Source organism: Canis lupus, chromosome 10 (genome assembly GCF_003254725.2).
Source record: "Canis lupus dingo isolate Sandy chromosome 10, ASM325472v2, whole genome shotgun sequence".
NCBI lineage: Eukaryota > Metazoa > Chordata > Mammalia > Carnivora > Canidae > Canis > Canis lupus.
In genome coordinates this window covers 48660474-48677530 of record NC_064252.1, presented here as the reverse complement: position 1 = coordinate 48677530, position 17057 = coordinate 48660474, and the positions used below count along the sequence as shown (strand labels likewise).

General features: G+C 35.1%; 1 protein-coding gene across 1 annotated transcript in view; it reads left to right on the top strand.

The window, feature by feature from the left end:
• Positions 1 to 17057, top strand: part of SRBD1 (S1 RNA binding domain 1) — a 189609-nt gene that overhangs the window by 103242 nt on the left and 69310 nt on the right. Inside the window, exon 16 of the mRNA XM_025465747.3 lies at positions 7611 to 7693. Within this exon, the coding sequence (XP_025321532.1) occupies positions 7611 to 7693 (83 nt within the window). The remainder of the gene's footprint in view (positions 1 to 7610; positions 7694 to 17057) is intronic.

The window sequence follows — 17057 nt, the reverse complement described above, 5'->3', positions numbered from 1 at the left end:
TCTCTGCCTCCTTGCCATGTGCTCTTTTGATACCTACCTTGTAATAACAATAACATTAATAATAGTAGGAGGAGGAGATACAGTAATCATAGTGGGAGCTGCTAATACTAATCTTTTTAAGTACCTAATATGTATGAAACATTATGGTAAATGTGTTACCAGGTTTATTTTGTTTTATTTTCATAAACTGAGTCTTAAAGGAGCCACATAACCACATTATAATTATATAATGCACATAAGTGCATATATAATACTTGTGTACTTATATAATAATAGGATATTTTATTAAAAAAATAAAATTCAAGGGTTTCTGGGTGGCTCAGTCACTTAAGTATCCAACTCTTGATTTTTGTCTCAGGTCATGCTCTCAGGGTTCTGAGATTGATCCCCACATTGGAGTCCACGTTGAGTGTGGAGCCTAAGATTCTCTCTTTATATCCCTCTGCCCTTCCCCCCTACCTCCACTCATACATGTGTGCTATCTCTCAAAACATAAAATAAATCAGAACCTTTTAAGTTGACACTGAAAGGTAATCTTCCAAAAAAACATTTGAAAGAAATATTGCTTAGAGTGGCAATCTCTCAGACCTTCCACTGTTAACGGGGCTCTTGTTTCCTCTTCACCACTGGCCTCTGTGGATACATAACTGCCAATAGAGTTATAGAGCAAGATTACAACATTCCAACAAGACTCTGAAACTAGGAAATAATAAAAAAGAGGAATCATTATATGGTCCGAATTACTTAGATTCTCAATTCTGGCTGTGTCTTCAATTTGGGATTCACTGCGATATATCTTCCTTCTGTGTCTTAGCTTGCTTTCACACAGCAATAACTGATTGTGTTTGATCCATATCAATTCAAAACATCCACCTAGACATTTTGAGCCTTCAAGAACTGGTCCTGGAGGCAAATATTGAAAGAAGCTCAGTCTCCACTCTTGGTTTTCTAGGGTCCACTTCTTTGTCAATTCCTCATTTCTGACTGGAAGTCCTTCTCTTTCCTAGTGATTGATACCAGGGATGACTTTATACTGCATTTGAGACCTATCCTACTGATGAGTGTGGGTTTTCCCTTTCAGCCCTCCATAAGTTTACTGTATCAGAATATAACAGAACCTTAATGTTCATACAGTTTTAACATATGTAAGAAGGTGACCTTCATATTACTGTATCTTCTTGACCAGTTTGTCAACTTACTGAGAGAGATTATCTTTATATATGCTTATAGTTCCCCATAATAAGTTCATTATACATGAGAGGCATTTAAATTGGATAGACAGAATGGTAGATAGGTGATATTAAAACGTTTATTATGGATTTCTGACTTAAAATAGAAGATTGAGTACACCTGTTATTCCTTTACTCCCTTCTGAACTCCCATTAAAGTGACAGTAACATGATAGAAGGAAGGCACGAACATTCTAGGACAAGAATAGGAGAGGAAAGATCAGCAACAGTCATTTTGAAGCAGGAAAGCAGATGGCTGAATAATAAATGATTTAGCCAACTTGAGAAAATTGAATACTAAGACAACATAGAAAACCGAGAACTAATCTGAAATGATCATGGAACCCTTATAGGTTCAGGAAATGCACCAGATTACTTATAGAAGTATCTTGGGAGGGCTGCAGGTAGGTCTAAAGTAAGAAGATTGATTGAAAGTTCTGTATAGAAAGCAATTAGACCAAGTTAAACATAGAATACCATGTAACCCAGCAATTGTACTCCTAGGTATATGCTCAAAAGAGTTGAAAACAAAGATTCATAGCACCATTCACATAGCCAAAAGCTGGAAACAACCCAAATGACCATCAGTGGATAAATGGCCAAACAAAATGTGGTACATCCAACAATGGTATATTATTTTTAGTCATAGCAAAGAATGAAGTATGACACGTGCCATAACATGGGTGAGCCTTGAAAACATGCTAAGTGAAAGAAGCCAGACACAAAAGGCCACATATTGTATGGTTATATTTCTATGAAATGTCTAGAATAGGCTAACCTGTAGGAGCAGAAAGCTGATTAGTCATCACCAAGGACTGGGAAGAGGGGAAAATGAAGAAGGACTGCTTAATGGGTACAGAGTTTTCTTTTGGGGCACTGAAACTGTTTTGGAACTTGATAGAGGTGGTAGACTGTACAACAGTATAAGTATCCTAAATGCCACTGAATTGTACACTTTGAAATAGTTAATTTTATGTGAATTTCACATCAATTAAAAAAAAACAAACAAACAGATTTCCCATTCCACGCAGTTAAGTGACTGTCCTTCTTGCACCTTTGCAGAATACAGGAGATTTTTTTCTCTGCTGAGGGTTAAACAGAAAGTCTCTTTCCTGGAGAACACAGGTTGTACATGATAGTGGGGATACCTACTGAAAAAAGAGGGATTAGATGACTATTTATATGCTGATGTAGAGGTCCTAGAGAGGACTAAATCTTCCATGCAAGAGATAGGGGAATTCTGACTTACTCAGGAGAAAATACCTAAAGAAACTAAGATCAGAGGTCCACAAGAAATGTACCAAATCACCATGTTATGAAGCCCACGATTGATAAACTTCACATATTTAAGCAAAGCACTTAGAGTCAGTAGACAGCCAAGAGTCACCTAGCATGTAAAGAAACTTACACTATTAAAGACAGATGGGGGGTAGTACGGAAGCCACTTGGAGGAAATGAAGACTATATAAAAGGAAGAAAAACTTTTACATCCTTAGAGAAATGAAAGATATTTCACTCATTTAAATGAAGTTGACGTAAAGTACAGTTCACCTTTTTTAGATGAGTTTTTAAATTCATCTGTGAATTTCAGTAAGCTTAAACCAGTCAGGTAACCACAACCACTAACACTATAATCAAGATAAAGATTATTTTTATTAGGTCAATGGTTTTGTCCACATTTTTTCAAAAATGTAATTATTAATTAGAGAATCAGGATCATTTATTGAAAGTACATTTTAATAAGCTTTATAATGAAAAAAAATTCTTATTTGGAGTTGCTGAATGAAAAAAGCACATTTATCCTCCTCTGTCGCTGTGTGATGACAAGGGGAGGGGTAAAATGAGGGGCATATTGGACTTGACAAATAAAAATTTCTACTTTGGTATTCTTAGATAACAGAATATGGCAAACATTTAAGAGAATACAGTTTAGTCCAGTCTTTTAAGCAGTATGTTCATTTGTTTCGGAAGCTCAGAGATTCTAGATATTTCATAGAACTGAAGACCAAAACCCACGGAACTCTTTTAATCCTTTGGATATAAGACACATTTTGCATGAGGGGGGAATGGTGCTTCCAAGTCACTCCACATGGTTGTGTATGTAGTTGAGCCCTGTATATCCTGCCTGACCCTATGAGGTCTCTCCGGTTGCTTACAATTTAGCCCTCAGTCCGTGGTCCCCTCCCCTTCCCTCCTTTTGGTGTAACTAACCTGTTTTTTACCCTCTAATGCCTCACTTGTTCAATAGCAGTTTAGTTGTCTCCCTTTACACACTGAGTTACATTATTACCTTTTAACAAATTATCATATATTAAAAACTAAATTCCTGTATGGATTTTGTCCTGTTTTCATTGGTCTGTCTGATGTGCCACAGTGTCAAGACTCTCAATTACTGTAGCTAATGATGTGACTTGCTTTAATCTTTCTTTAATTGCACTTTTCTTATGCATTTCCTTTTTTCCATATACATTTTAGAGCCATTTAATTGGAATTCTGTTATATTGGCACCTTCATCCAAGTTCTGTACACTTTATTACTCATAGGCAAAATACACACACACAGAGTAAATGGATTGTCCTTCATGAAATTTTCTTATTGGCTGTTGATGGCATATGGTGCTGCATTAGTCGTTGTCTTGGTATCAACCAATTGAAATCTTGTTAGTTCTGATTTTTTTTTTTTTCAGTTGATTTGCTTGGGTTTTCCAAACTAGTCAGTCATCAGGCACTTGGATGGTTCAGTGGTTGGGTGGGCGTCTCCTTTGGCTCAGGGCATGATCTCAGGGTTCTGGGATCGAGTCCTACATCAGGCTCCCCGCAGGGAGCCTACTTCTCCCTCTGCCTATGTCTCTGTCTCTCTCTCTCTGTGTCTCTCATGAATAAATAAATAAACTCTTTAAAAAACAAAGTAGTCAGCCAACATCTGCAAATAATAATCTAGTTTCTGTTTTTTCAATAATTATGCCGCCTTTTTTTCCTTGTCCAATTGCATTGACTAGAATTTCCTGAACAGTGGTGATTAGGAACAGATACAGAGATATGTTGACATGTGGGCAAAGTGGTATTGGCATACGTTTGGATATACTACATTTAAAAAATATAGAACAGCTTCATTGAGATATAATTTACATAGTATAAAACCTGCCTGTTTAAAGTGTGTAAGTCAGTGTTTTTTTAGTACAGTCAAAATTGTACAACCATTGCCACTATCCAATTTTAGAACATTTTCATCACTCCAGATGGAAACCTAGCATCTATTAGCAATTGGTCCCCCTTGCCCTCTTACCCTCAGCTCCTGATAAATACTAATCTATTTTCTGTCTCTATGGATTTGCCTATTTCAGACATTTCATATAAATGGAATTATTACAAGATGCAGTCTTTTGTAACTGGCTTCTTTCACATACCATAGTGTTTCCAAAGTTCATTCACACTGTAGCATGTATCAGCACTTCATTCCTTCCAATTGCCAAATAATTTCCATTGTATGGGTATACCATATTTTGTTCATCCATTCTTCTGTTAATGGATATTTGGGTTTTTACTTTCTTGGCTGTTATAAAAATGCTGCTATGAACATTCATGTACAAGATTTTACGTGGACATCTGTTTTCATTTTTCTTGAGTGTATACCACACAAGAGTAAAGATTGGATGACCTATGGTAACTATGCTAAACATTTTCTAGAATTTATTTATTTATTTATTTATTACTTCTATTGCTGTTTTCCTCGCTATTTATTCTCTACCTCTTTCACTGTGTCCACCTTTTCTTCTCTATCTCACAATGTGAATATGCCCCCAAGTTTTGGGTTGTGACTTCCTTTCTCTTTGTTCTCAACACTCCATAAAACTCCTTTTATGTGAGCTACCTATCTGTCTCTTAGTTTCAGGAATCTGTTGTCTGCCTAATCATTCTCAACCTACAGGTGTGTGTTACTACTGTTAATTAACTATTTTCTTGCTTACCTTGCCAGCACTATCTTCTCTTGAAAGCCTGGACATAGAATTTCCAGTTCTACTTTATTTTTTTTTAAATATTTTTTTATTTATTCATTCATTGGAGACACAGAGACAGGCAGAGACATAGGCAGAGGGAGAAGCAGGTTCTCTGCGGGGAGCCTGATGCAGGACTTTATCCCAGAATCCTGGGATCACGACCTGAACTGCAGGCAGACTCTCAACCAACCACTGAGCCACCCGGGCGTCCCTCCAGTTCTACTTTAAACAATGTTTATATTCCTTCCCTCATGAACAAGAAAATCCTTCAAATAAACAATGTTCATTTTCCTTCTTCCTTCTATCTCCCATCTCTTCATGCTTGAGTTTTTATGCTCTGCAGAGTGAATAGCACCTGAAGGTGAAATGCCAATTCTGGGAACATTAGGGTCTATGTAGAGGTTGTTTATTGGGGACAGTGTAACTCCAGAGGCCCTTAGGACTTTACTGGAAAATTAATATGTCATCTAGAAACTATTATTTCCAGTTCATTGTTGCTGTGTTTAGCAATATCAGGATGCACAAAGGAGATGCTAGCAGTGAACCAATTAGGAGGGAACCAGGTAGAAAATATGTCAAAGTCCTTTTCTGTACTTAATTTTTTTTTTTAATATGGAAATCTACTTGCACTTAACAAATTATACAACTGCACTACCAGTTTCTAAGTTTAGGTGTTCATAATGTAGGTTTTCCTGAACAGGTAGATTTGAAAGATTTACCTCTTGTTAATATCCTTTTTTTGAATCTCTGATACTTTCCTGCAGTGAATGTTCTGATGCCTGTATCTTTCACTTGGTTTACTGTCGTGGGTTGTTGGGTTGTTTTGTTTTGTTTTTTTCTTTTTAATCTGAAAGTATTTTGACAATATATATATGTGTTTGAAAATCAGTCTTATTGGATTATGTTTTTAAAGGCTAGAATAAAGAAATGATCTTTGCTTTCAGAGACTATCAGATGTTTCCCTGGTGGCATCTATTCTCACTGTGTAATTATGCATGTGATTAGTGGGGGGGAAGCAGCTTCCCTGTAACCTGCAGTGCTTGCACTCATTAACCTTTTGTGAGGTTTAATAAGAAAGTGTATGTGAAGGCCTTGGAGGCTGGAGTCCGCCTCTTTTGGTGGGGATAGCAGATTGTATGATACCAGTTTATTACTCTCTAAGCTGGCTTTGCAAACTGCCATTGTCACTGTATGTTAGAAGTAATAATAAAATATATGAAAAAGACTTGAACGACCATGCAGTGAACTGAGCACACAGAGTAGGTCTTATCTCTGATGAAGAGGTGGTATAAACCAGTGACAAGAGAATTCGACAGTCCCATGCAAGAGGTGGCATCTGTTGCTAGAGTTTGAACAGTTAAATAACACAAGAACAGGCATGGGATCTCCTTTGATAGTCTTAATGTTTTCACTAAATGAGTTTATATTTCACCCAACCTTCTGTATTAGTAAATGACACTGACTAGCTTTCTCGCATTTAGAAAATGAAAGCTGTTTCTAAGGACCCCATGTAAAACTATATTACTTGGGGAAAGAAAAAAAAAGAGCTGCCCTTGGAAGCATCCTTAATATTCATACTAAATTTCTTTTCTCCAGCTAAATCTATCTTTTAAGCTAAATTAGATATGAACTTTTGTTAACATTTTGTAAAAAAAAAAGAGAGAGAGAGAGAGAGAGAGAGAGAGAGAGAGAAATGATGACCAAGGAAAAATGGACAACAGATAAGGTAATGTTAGAAGCTAACTCAAATCTCTTGTACGTGGATTGTGCTGGTCAAGAAAGCAGTGTGATTTAGAACTGAATTTAGTGTGTCCAGAGACAAGCAGTTGTGACTCCGATCACTTCACAGTTAATCTTGCAGTCATATTTAAGGCAAAACAAGTGTGTTTACTAGCCAACTGACTTGGTCTCTGATTGCAGTAAAATATGATTCCATCAGTTACTCATCACTATCATGATCTAGTCCTAATAACATATTTGATTTGCAAATGTATGTCATAATAAAGCAGGATTATTTAAAAGTAAAACAAATATATACTTGTTCATTTAAGTGTGAGGTGCCCTGCTATGCTGTGTTTAAAGAATGAACAGGTGATTATGTAAGTATAGCAAGTAAGCATTTTATTTGTTTTTCCAACTGTATTATCTTTTCAATCTGTGCTCAGAAATGCCTACAGATTCTGGTAATAAAATTAATCCCGAAATTTTGCATTCACTTTTTTTGTGTGATAAAAGGGAAACTTTGATACTTAGTAGTTAAATTGTTGGTCTCTGTGTGGGAAAAGAGGGAAGGAATTAAATACTTACTTTATAAGGGACTAACATAAGTAATTATCTGGATACTGCTTTTCACATTAAGCCATACTTATTTTCTGTTTTTTCAGTTTCCATAGCAAGGCGCGTACAAGACCCATTAGCTGAGCTGGTGAAAATCGAGCCGAAGCACATTGGAGTTGGAATGTACCAGGTAAAGCAGTGTGGGTCATTTATTTTGTGAAACCTGTCAATAGTATGCAGACTTGGCATAGTCATTAAGTGTCGGTGGGAATAGCTTCCCATTCTCAGAGGTTACACGGTTGATGGGAAGGTAGTTAGAAGTTACGTTATTAGGGAAGGAGGGAGTTTTGTTTTGTTTTGTTTTGTTTTTTTTCCTGGTGTTTATGGTTTGGATCAAGATTTAGAATTGACTGTAGTCAGATTTTAAGACTATTAAAACATTAGATCAGACTAGTAACTTAATCCAGAGAGCCTCTCCCTTTCACATTATTATAAAAAAGCAGAGGAAACAGAGCAAGGGGGATGGGTTGGCTCTTTGTGTAAGCCAGTATGAAATATTGATCTTTATTGACCATTCTGGAAGAAGCCTTTGGTACCTACTGTGCTTTATTTTTTTTTTCTGTTTCCTATTTCGATTTGAGTATTGTAATGAGTTTTTGGTCATTACCTAGTATGAGCTAGAGCCTTAACAGTAATGGTAGTGGTGCTTGTTGTTGTTACTGTATTTTTAGTTCTTGAGGTTACGTGTGTTCATTGGGCAGTTGAAGACAACACTAAATCTTGGCAAAGTGAATCCATCGTAGCTTGTCTTCAGAAAGATCAAATTGAATTATTTTTCTCTTCGATGAAAGTCTGTTTAAAATCTGAAATAAAATAATATCTTCTATGTAGTTTTCATGGGACTTGAGTGATAGGTTCTATACTTTTCTCTAAGAAATATATTAGGGCATGGAATCTGTGACCACTAGAAATGGAAGAGATGTTAGAAATCATATACCCCTACCCCTTCATTTGATGGAAAAGGAAGCTGTGTCCTACAATAGTTAGGATTTTTACCCAGAATCACCCAGTGGCAAAGCCTGGACTGACCTGTCACATATTGGACTTAACTAGAAGTATTCCCATTTTATAGCAAGTTAGAGTAAAAGGATCTAGACCTTTGAGTTGACCTGTTCATTTGGGAAGGATAGTTGCTTAAGAGACAGATCTAGCTATACAGATAGATAGAAATGCCTAGTATGTAATGAGTATAACTGTTACAGTTTTATGATACAGGCATTGTAGTTAAGAGGAATTATAACTATTAATTTAAGATAAAGTTATAGAATGCCTGAGCAAAATAGTAGAACAAAGAAAAAGAAAGGAGAAGTCAGATTCCTAGAACCCAGACAGGTTACTAAGCTATTGACCCCCAAAGAAATCTTTTCTAAATAGCAGAGACTTAACCTCTAGATTTATCAGAGATACAGCACTTAACATGAAAGAGTTTGGAATTTGTTCCAATAGCAGTGAGAAGAAATGGAAGAGCTTTAAGCAAGGGAATGATATGATCTTATTTGTATTTTTAAACATTGGCTCTGGCTAATCTTGGGACAGTAGCTTAGAAGGGAAAAAGAGAAGCAGTAAGACCAATTCAGAGGCTGTTATACTAGCTCAGGTGAGAGATGATGGGAGAAATGGAAAGAAGTTAAATCTATTTTGTAGGGACTACTTGGTAGTAAGTGGAGGAAAGGGAGTTGTTCAGAATTTGCTCCAGGGGTCCTGGTATGTGGCTAATGCCTGATTAGAGCAGATTTTGTGGGGATAAGATCAGTAATTCAGTTTTGGATGTGTTGAGATGCCTGTAAGAAATCCAAGAAATATCAAATAGAATTTGGATATGCACGTCTGAGATTTAGAGGAATGGCCATTTAATTGGAGTACAGACTTTGGCAAATGATGACACTGAGAAAGTCATCAAGATGGTGACGCTGAACTTATGATATCCTTCACTTATGCTACCACTACTACTGGCATGTCCACAACTTCACCTTCTAGAAAATGACAGAGAAGGAGCACATACATATTTGTGTTCATATAAACATACTTACATGAAAAATTTATAACCTGGGAAAACAAGAAGGGGTTGGTGGATAAAATTTCAGAAATTCCTGAAAGGTACTAAGAATGAGGAATCATATCCATGGGGATAAAACCTGGTAGAGCTGCAGCTCAAAATATACAGATCAATAGTGTTCTCAAACTAGAGTCATGTTTAAGTAGTGGGTAGGTGGCCTGTACTATTAGAAAAGGAGGTGCATATGGAGTAAGTAGGCCCATAGTGACCCCTTCCCTCCATGTCCTATGAATTCAAGCTCAAGCACTGGGTATAACCCTGAGACCAGAGAGAGGCTGGGAGATCCCTCAAGTAGCCTTTGCTTGTCAGGAAGCTCAAGGAGTCTCGCATGCTGGGAAGACAAACTCCTGGCGCATACCTGACACCTGACATCATATCCCACATTCCCCACATTATCACTGGATTCAGATGATGGTAACAAAAAACAGCATACACAGACAAATGGGGACTCTGGAATGATCTTCTGCTAAGAATCACTGAACATTGAAGAAAACTTACCATAGCAAAATGAGGCACCAAATGTAATAAGCAAAAAATAACAATGAAACCATGAATAAGCAGTAGACTTTGAAATAAGTAAAATGAATATTCACAGAGAGATAAGTGAGGTTATTGTATGTATAAAACAAACTGAGGATAGAATGAATTAATAAACCAGTCTTAGAATTAAAAGATATGCTTGTCAAGATGAAAAACAAACAAACTGACTAAATAGAATGGACATAGATTAAAAAAAAAATTAATGAATTGAATAATAGAGTTAAGAGATTCTTTAGAATATAGTCTTAAATTGAGAAAAGTGGGCAGTATAAACAAAAGGTCATATGATATAGAGGCCATTTTAAAGATTCAACATTCATCTCATAGAAAATTCAAATGAAAAGAAATGGAGGAAAGTTATAATCACCGACATAATAGGAGGAGGTTTCAGCTGTAATGTGTGCAAGATACTTATAAAGAAAAAAGGAACCTGACATTAGAAATTTGGAGAAAAATAGTTCCACACAAATGAAAAAGAAAGTCATAGTACTGCTAATATCAGACAAAATAGAATTTTAGGCAAAATGCATTGAACAGGTCAAGGAGGGATATTTCATATTAATGACAGTTTCCCAAGAAGATGTAATTGCCCTGAACATTCTATGTTATCTAACAACATAGCTTCAAAAAATGCCGTATTAAAGACTTCTAAAATTAAAGCAAGAGACCAATTCACTTTTTTTTATAAGTCTTAAAAGATTACAGTATATTAACACAAAGCATTTTAAAAACAGCTTTATTGAGTATAAACACATATTATACATACATACATATGTAAATTCACCTATTTAAAGTGTACAAGTCACTGAATTTTCATTCAGTGGGTTGTGAAACTATTATCACTAAGTTTTGAACATTTTCATCCCCCAAAGGAAACCCAGTGTCCATGAGCAGTCATCTCTACCACCCCGTCATCCCCAGCCCTAGGCAATTGATTACTCATCTACTTTGTTTCTATAGATATGTCTATTCTGGATATTTCATTTAAATAGAATTATATAATATGTGGCCTTTTTGTAACTGGCTTCTTCCACTTATAATATTTTCAAGGTTCACCCATGCTGAAGCACAAGTCATTACTTCATTTCCTTTCTATGGGCAAATACTATTTCATTGTATGTGTATAATACCACATTTTGTCTATCCATTCATTGGTTGGTGGAAATTTGGGTTATTTCCACTTTTTGGCTGTTATGAATAATGCTATTATGAACATTTTGTACAAATTTTTAAGATATATGTTTTCACTTCTCTTAAATATATATCTAGAGCATGTTTGCTAAGTCATTTGACGCATAAATTTAAAGCCAGATAATGAACTAGGGAAATTATTTGCCACAAATGTATATATCTACAAAACTATTTTATGGGGGATCCCTGGGTGGCTCAGCGGTTTAGCGCCTGCCTTCGGCCCAGGGAGTGATCCTGGAAACCCGGGATCGAATCCCACATCAGGCTTCCTGCATGGAGCTTGCTTCTCCCTCTGCCTGTGTCTCTGCCTCTCTTTCTCTCTGTATCTCTCATGAATACATAAATAAAATCTTAAAAAAAAATTATTATTAAGGTTTGGTGTTTCCTTGTTGATTTGTATGCAATTATATGTTGGTATAAGTAAAATATTTACAAAAGATATATAAAGGCATCTAGACACCATTTATCTTAGATGCAATAAAAATTTTTCTTTATCAAAGAAACCCATATTAAAGGGATATTATTTCAATCTAAAATTGAGTAAAGTTGCAATAAAATGACAAACATCTATGCAAGTGAGGATACAGTGAAATGACCAACACTACTGATAGAAGTATAAATTGTTATCTCTAGCAAATAATACCGATCAAGATGCACTTTTAAAGAATGCATCCCATTGACCTGGTAGTTCTCCCTTTAAGGATCTCTTCTAAGGCAGTATTAAGAACTATTGATAAGATTTATATACAAGTTATATACAAGATTAACAAAATTATTGGAAGCAACTACAAGAGAATAGTATATCCAGTTGAAATGTTATACAACCATTAAAATATAGACTTTCAAAGAGGATTTAATGACATGAGAAATTGCTTTATTTTTAAATTGCAATGAATTTGTTGATACAGAATAAAACCAATTTCTGTTTTAAAAATGTAGATATACATTTATTCAAAGAAAAGAAAACCCCGCTAGTGACTGGTATTTATATTTTTGTTGGTGTGATTAGGGGATTTTATTTTCTTTCTTAGTTTTTTTAAACTTTGTATAGTGAATATGTATTAGGAAGAAATTGTTATAAAATATATATCTATCTCCATATTCTAACCAATGGGCTGCTTCATTTTAAGCCTTGATACAGTAGACTTCCAGTATATCCAGAGTGGGACTGATTTCTTTTTAGTTCTTTAAGTTCTTTAGGAACCTCTAAATGCTTTTAGTATAAATTTAATATTTATATTTATTCTGATTTAAAATGCAAGTAACTGGATAAACATTGTTGATTTTAAAAATGAAAGCTATTCAAAGAAAAGAATGTTAAGTACTTAGATGAAATAATAGAAGCTATAATATTATTACTTCAATAGAAACTAAAATACTTTTGGTTTAATAACAGCTAAAATGCTAAAGGCAGCACTCCAATCCTTGTCAGAAAATGGGGAGACCTGATTTTAAAAACACATGCCTGTCATAATTTCTGGAGAGAGAGAGGCAGCCAGTGTGGTCGAATGACAACATATCCCTAACTGACCCCTAAAGACTTTGCTGGAAAGTGGCTTGGTGTTACTCCCAAGAAAACAGTCCAGGGTGAGAGCAGGATGATGCAGGGTTGGCTCTGTCGAGTTCTGTGGGACATGGGGAGTGTGGTTTAGCTTGGCCTTGTCATATCCTGAGAGCACAACTTAAGTAAGTTGGATTTACTTGCTATTTATTTCTTCTTTGGGCTGTGTTTTAGATACTTTTGTGCTCATTAACACCTCCATTTGTTAATGAGCATGCACAGTGAAGTAGGAAAGACAAAACAGTCCTCTTCCTCCTTTCGTGCCTGTTAGATCATTTGATGATGTTAGAGAACAAAACTGTGTTCCAAAATGAGTTTTTGGAACCCTTAGTGAATTTTCTATATCCAGGCATCTTTATTACTCATTATTATGGATAAGGGAGAAGACACTGTAAAAGGAAAATCATCTTCCCAGATGAATTTTTCATGGTAAAACCTCAAAGGTGGGAATTTGTATTTTATTTCCCTACCCACTCTGTGGGATCAGTTATGAGTAAAAATTAAAAAACAACTCTTCAGTGGTGATATTATTATAGTTTTTAAAACTGTTTTATAGGTAACGTGGAGGGATTATGAAATGTAGTTTTAGTTTAGGTCTGTAAAAGTTAATAAGACTCCTCTGTTTCATTTTGTTTGCCCAAATCCTTTTAAACAATTTAATCCCTTAATTATTTGTTATTGTAGAGTGGGATACAGGAAAGAGTCTTCCCCATGGACATTCACTTAGATGATTTTTACCTGGATTTTTGCCCCCTTATACAAAACAATATTTTGGAATAGATAAAACACAAAAGTAAAACATGGAGGAAATTTGTTCTAAAAAACAGACATCACAGAGATGAGTTCCCTGCCAAAATGTCTTTACAATCTTGTCCCTTAACTGTAAGTCCCAGCATATGGACCTATTTGAATCTTGTGCTTTACCCAGTGTTATAAATGAAATCAAACTTAGCCTCACAATTCAGATATTTCATTTATTTGTGACCGCAACGGAGCCGTTTCTGTAACTGAACAAGTACAAGTAATTGACCTTGACTGGTAGTATAAATAAATTCATCTATCAGAATTTACTAATTATTCCTTAAACTTAGTTTTAAAATCTCTATTCTGGGTGCTTTTTTTTTTTTTTCCACTTAAGGATGAAAACGCTTCTTTTTGTTGGAGTATTGGGCTTCAGTTTTCTCAGGTTCTTAGAAATCACCAACAATGAAATAAGTCATGTATATACACACACACCCTAGTATAACACCATACTTATCTTTAAAAGAAATGTGAGATGTTAGTATGATTTGAAGAAATTTTTACCAATAATGCCTTAAGTTATTAACAATGAAATATTTGATTATCTTTTGTTTGCTTACTCTTTGTATGTCATTGACCTTGGAAAATGAAACTAGATCAATTTCTGTTTCTACTCAAGTTCACCTTTTAGTTTTCATACATCAGCACAAAGTTCTAATAGTTCTAAAACATTAAGCTATTTTCACAGTGTTTAAAACTAGTAATTATCATAGATGATTTAAAAAATTACACATGACATTAAAAGTACTTCCATAAAGGAAAAGATTAATACATGTTAACTGCATTAGAATCTAAAACATCTCTGAATAAATAATAAAATTATATATAGAAAATCTACAGACTGGGAGAAGGTATTTGCAACACATATAACCTATAAAGGACCAAAAAATATAAAGACCTACAAATCAAGAGGAAAAAAGAGCAGTTCAACAGAAAAATAGGCAAGGGATATGAACAGGCAATTGACAGAAGCAGAGGCAAAAAAACCACAAAAATATTTTTTAAATGATCATCACTTTCACTGGTAACTGGAGAAATGCGAACTAAAGCCACTATAGAAAACCTTTCAGGTTGTCACAACTTAGTCTGACAATTTAGATGTTAGCAACCATGTGGAACATTGGGAATCTTGTACATAACTTGTAGAAATATAAAATGATCCAACCTCTTTGGAGAGTAATTGGACATTAATAAAGTTGGAGATGGGGATTCTCTTCAAGTTAATAATTCTGTTGCTGTATGTACATAGCCTTGGGAGTTTTCTCAAATGTGCACAGGCTGATATGTATTAGAAATTCATTGAAGCACTATTTATAGCAGTGAAAATTTAGAAACTATGTTCATCATCCAGAAAATAGAAAAATAAAATATAGTATACCCAGACAGTAGAATATTACATGAAGTGAAGATAACCAAATTAGAGCTATCTGTATTAGTATAGATAATCTTCATAAGATAAAATATTAGAAGAAAAAGCAAGTTCCAGAATATATACAGTATTTTATGGTATAAAATTTTAAGATATGAAATATAATACTGTGTACTATTTGTGAATACCAATATATATAATAAGAATATAGAAGTAAGCACTGGAATTTATGTTTGTGGTTACTCTGGGTGGGGCATGGGATGGGAGAATAGGAACTGGGAGAGGTATACCAGGAGTTTAAACTGTATTTATAGTGTTTTTGTTTGAACTGTATTTATAGTTTTTAGTTTCTTAAGTTCTTTGGTGGTTAATGGTGTTCCTTATACATTATAAATTTTTGTTAAATAAATCATAATTTTATAAAAAGATGCAGGAAACCTTGGTCAGGTGGTTAAGGGTGTTTTATTTCAAGAACTTTGGCTTCCAATTGGTTTTAATTTCTTCCTTATATTTGTGTGTGTGTGTGTGTGTGTGTGTGTGTGACAATGAGGATTTATATAGTCAGGAAAAAAAGCCATTTTCAATTTTTAGTGAAAATGAAAGCAAACCACACTTAATATTAAAGTACATTTCTCTTTGTAATATTCCTTGAAATTTTCATCTTTAAGACCCTAATTTTGCACCAAATCAAATACTTTTTAAAAAGATCTATTTATTTTAGAGAGAGGGTAGTGGAGGGCAGAGGGAGAAGGAGAGAGAGTCTTTTTTTTTTAGAGATTATATTTATTTATTTATATACTTATTCATTCATTCATTCATGAGAGACACAGAAAAAGAAGCAGAGACATAGGCAGAAGGAGAAGACTCGATGTGGGACTCGATCCCAGGACCCCTGGATCACGACCTGAGCCAAAGGCAGACACTCAACCACTGAGCCACCCAGGTGTCCCAGGAGAGAGAGTCTTAGCCAACTCCACACTGAGCATGGAGCCCAACCCAGGGTTCAGTTTCATGACCCTGAGATCACCATGTGAGTCAGAAGCACCAAAAATCAGATGCTTAACCAACTGTACCCCTCAGGTACCCCTCAAACACTTTTTAATGCAAAATTCTAGCACTATCTTTAAATTTTTTCTTCATTTCACAAATATGGATTTTTCTTCTGTGGATTTTAAAAATATTGTTTGATTCCATTGTTTGAAATGGTCATTTCAGAGATATGGCCTAGGACAAAACTGTGGGTGATTATCTTTCTAGTGCTTATTTATAGGGCGGAGTTAGGTAGAATCAATGTTTAAGGAATTGTAGTATAATAATGGTATTGTAATATAACTAGCATTCATTCTATACTGTTTTCTTTTCACCACTAACTATTCCCCCAACACACTCCTAAATTATGTAAATTAGGAACCTTGAAATCAAGCAAGGGAGCTTTTAAAAATAACTATCCTAGGCCACATCCTCAGAGATTTTCATTTAATTGGTCTGGAGGGTGGACCCAGACAGCAACATTTTAAAATTCTGTAGATGGTTCTAATATACAGGCCATGTTGAGAACCATTCGTTCATAAAGTATGATTCCTGGGCCAGCAGCATTAGTATCACCCGAGAACTTGTTAGAAAATGCATATTCTTGCATCCACTTCCCAGGCTTATAGAATCACAAAATCAGGGGGTGTTATCAAGCTTGAATGTACATATAAAACCCTTTGGAATCTTGTTAAAATGCAGATTCTGGTTCAGTTGGTTTAGGGTGGGGCATGAGATTCTTTCTTTCTTTCTTTCTTTCTTTCTTTCTTTCTTTCTTTCTTTCTTTTCTTATAAATTTATTTTTTATTGGTGTTTTATTTGCCAACATATAGAATAACACCCAGTGCTCATCCTGTCAAGTGCCCACTGCAGTGCCCGTCTACGTTTCTTTAAACTCCTATACCTATGCTGTTGGTCTGAGGATTCACCTTGAGTAACAAGAGACC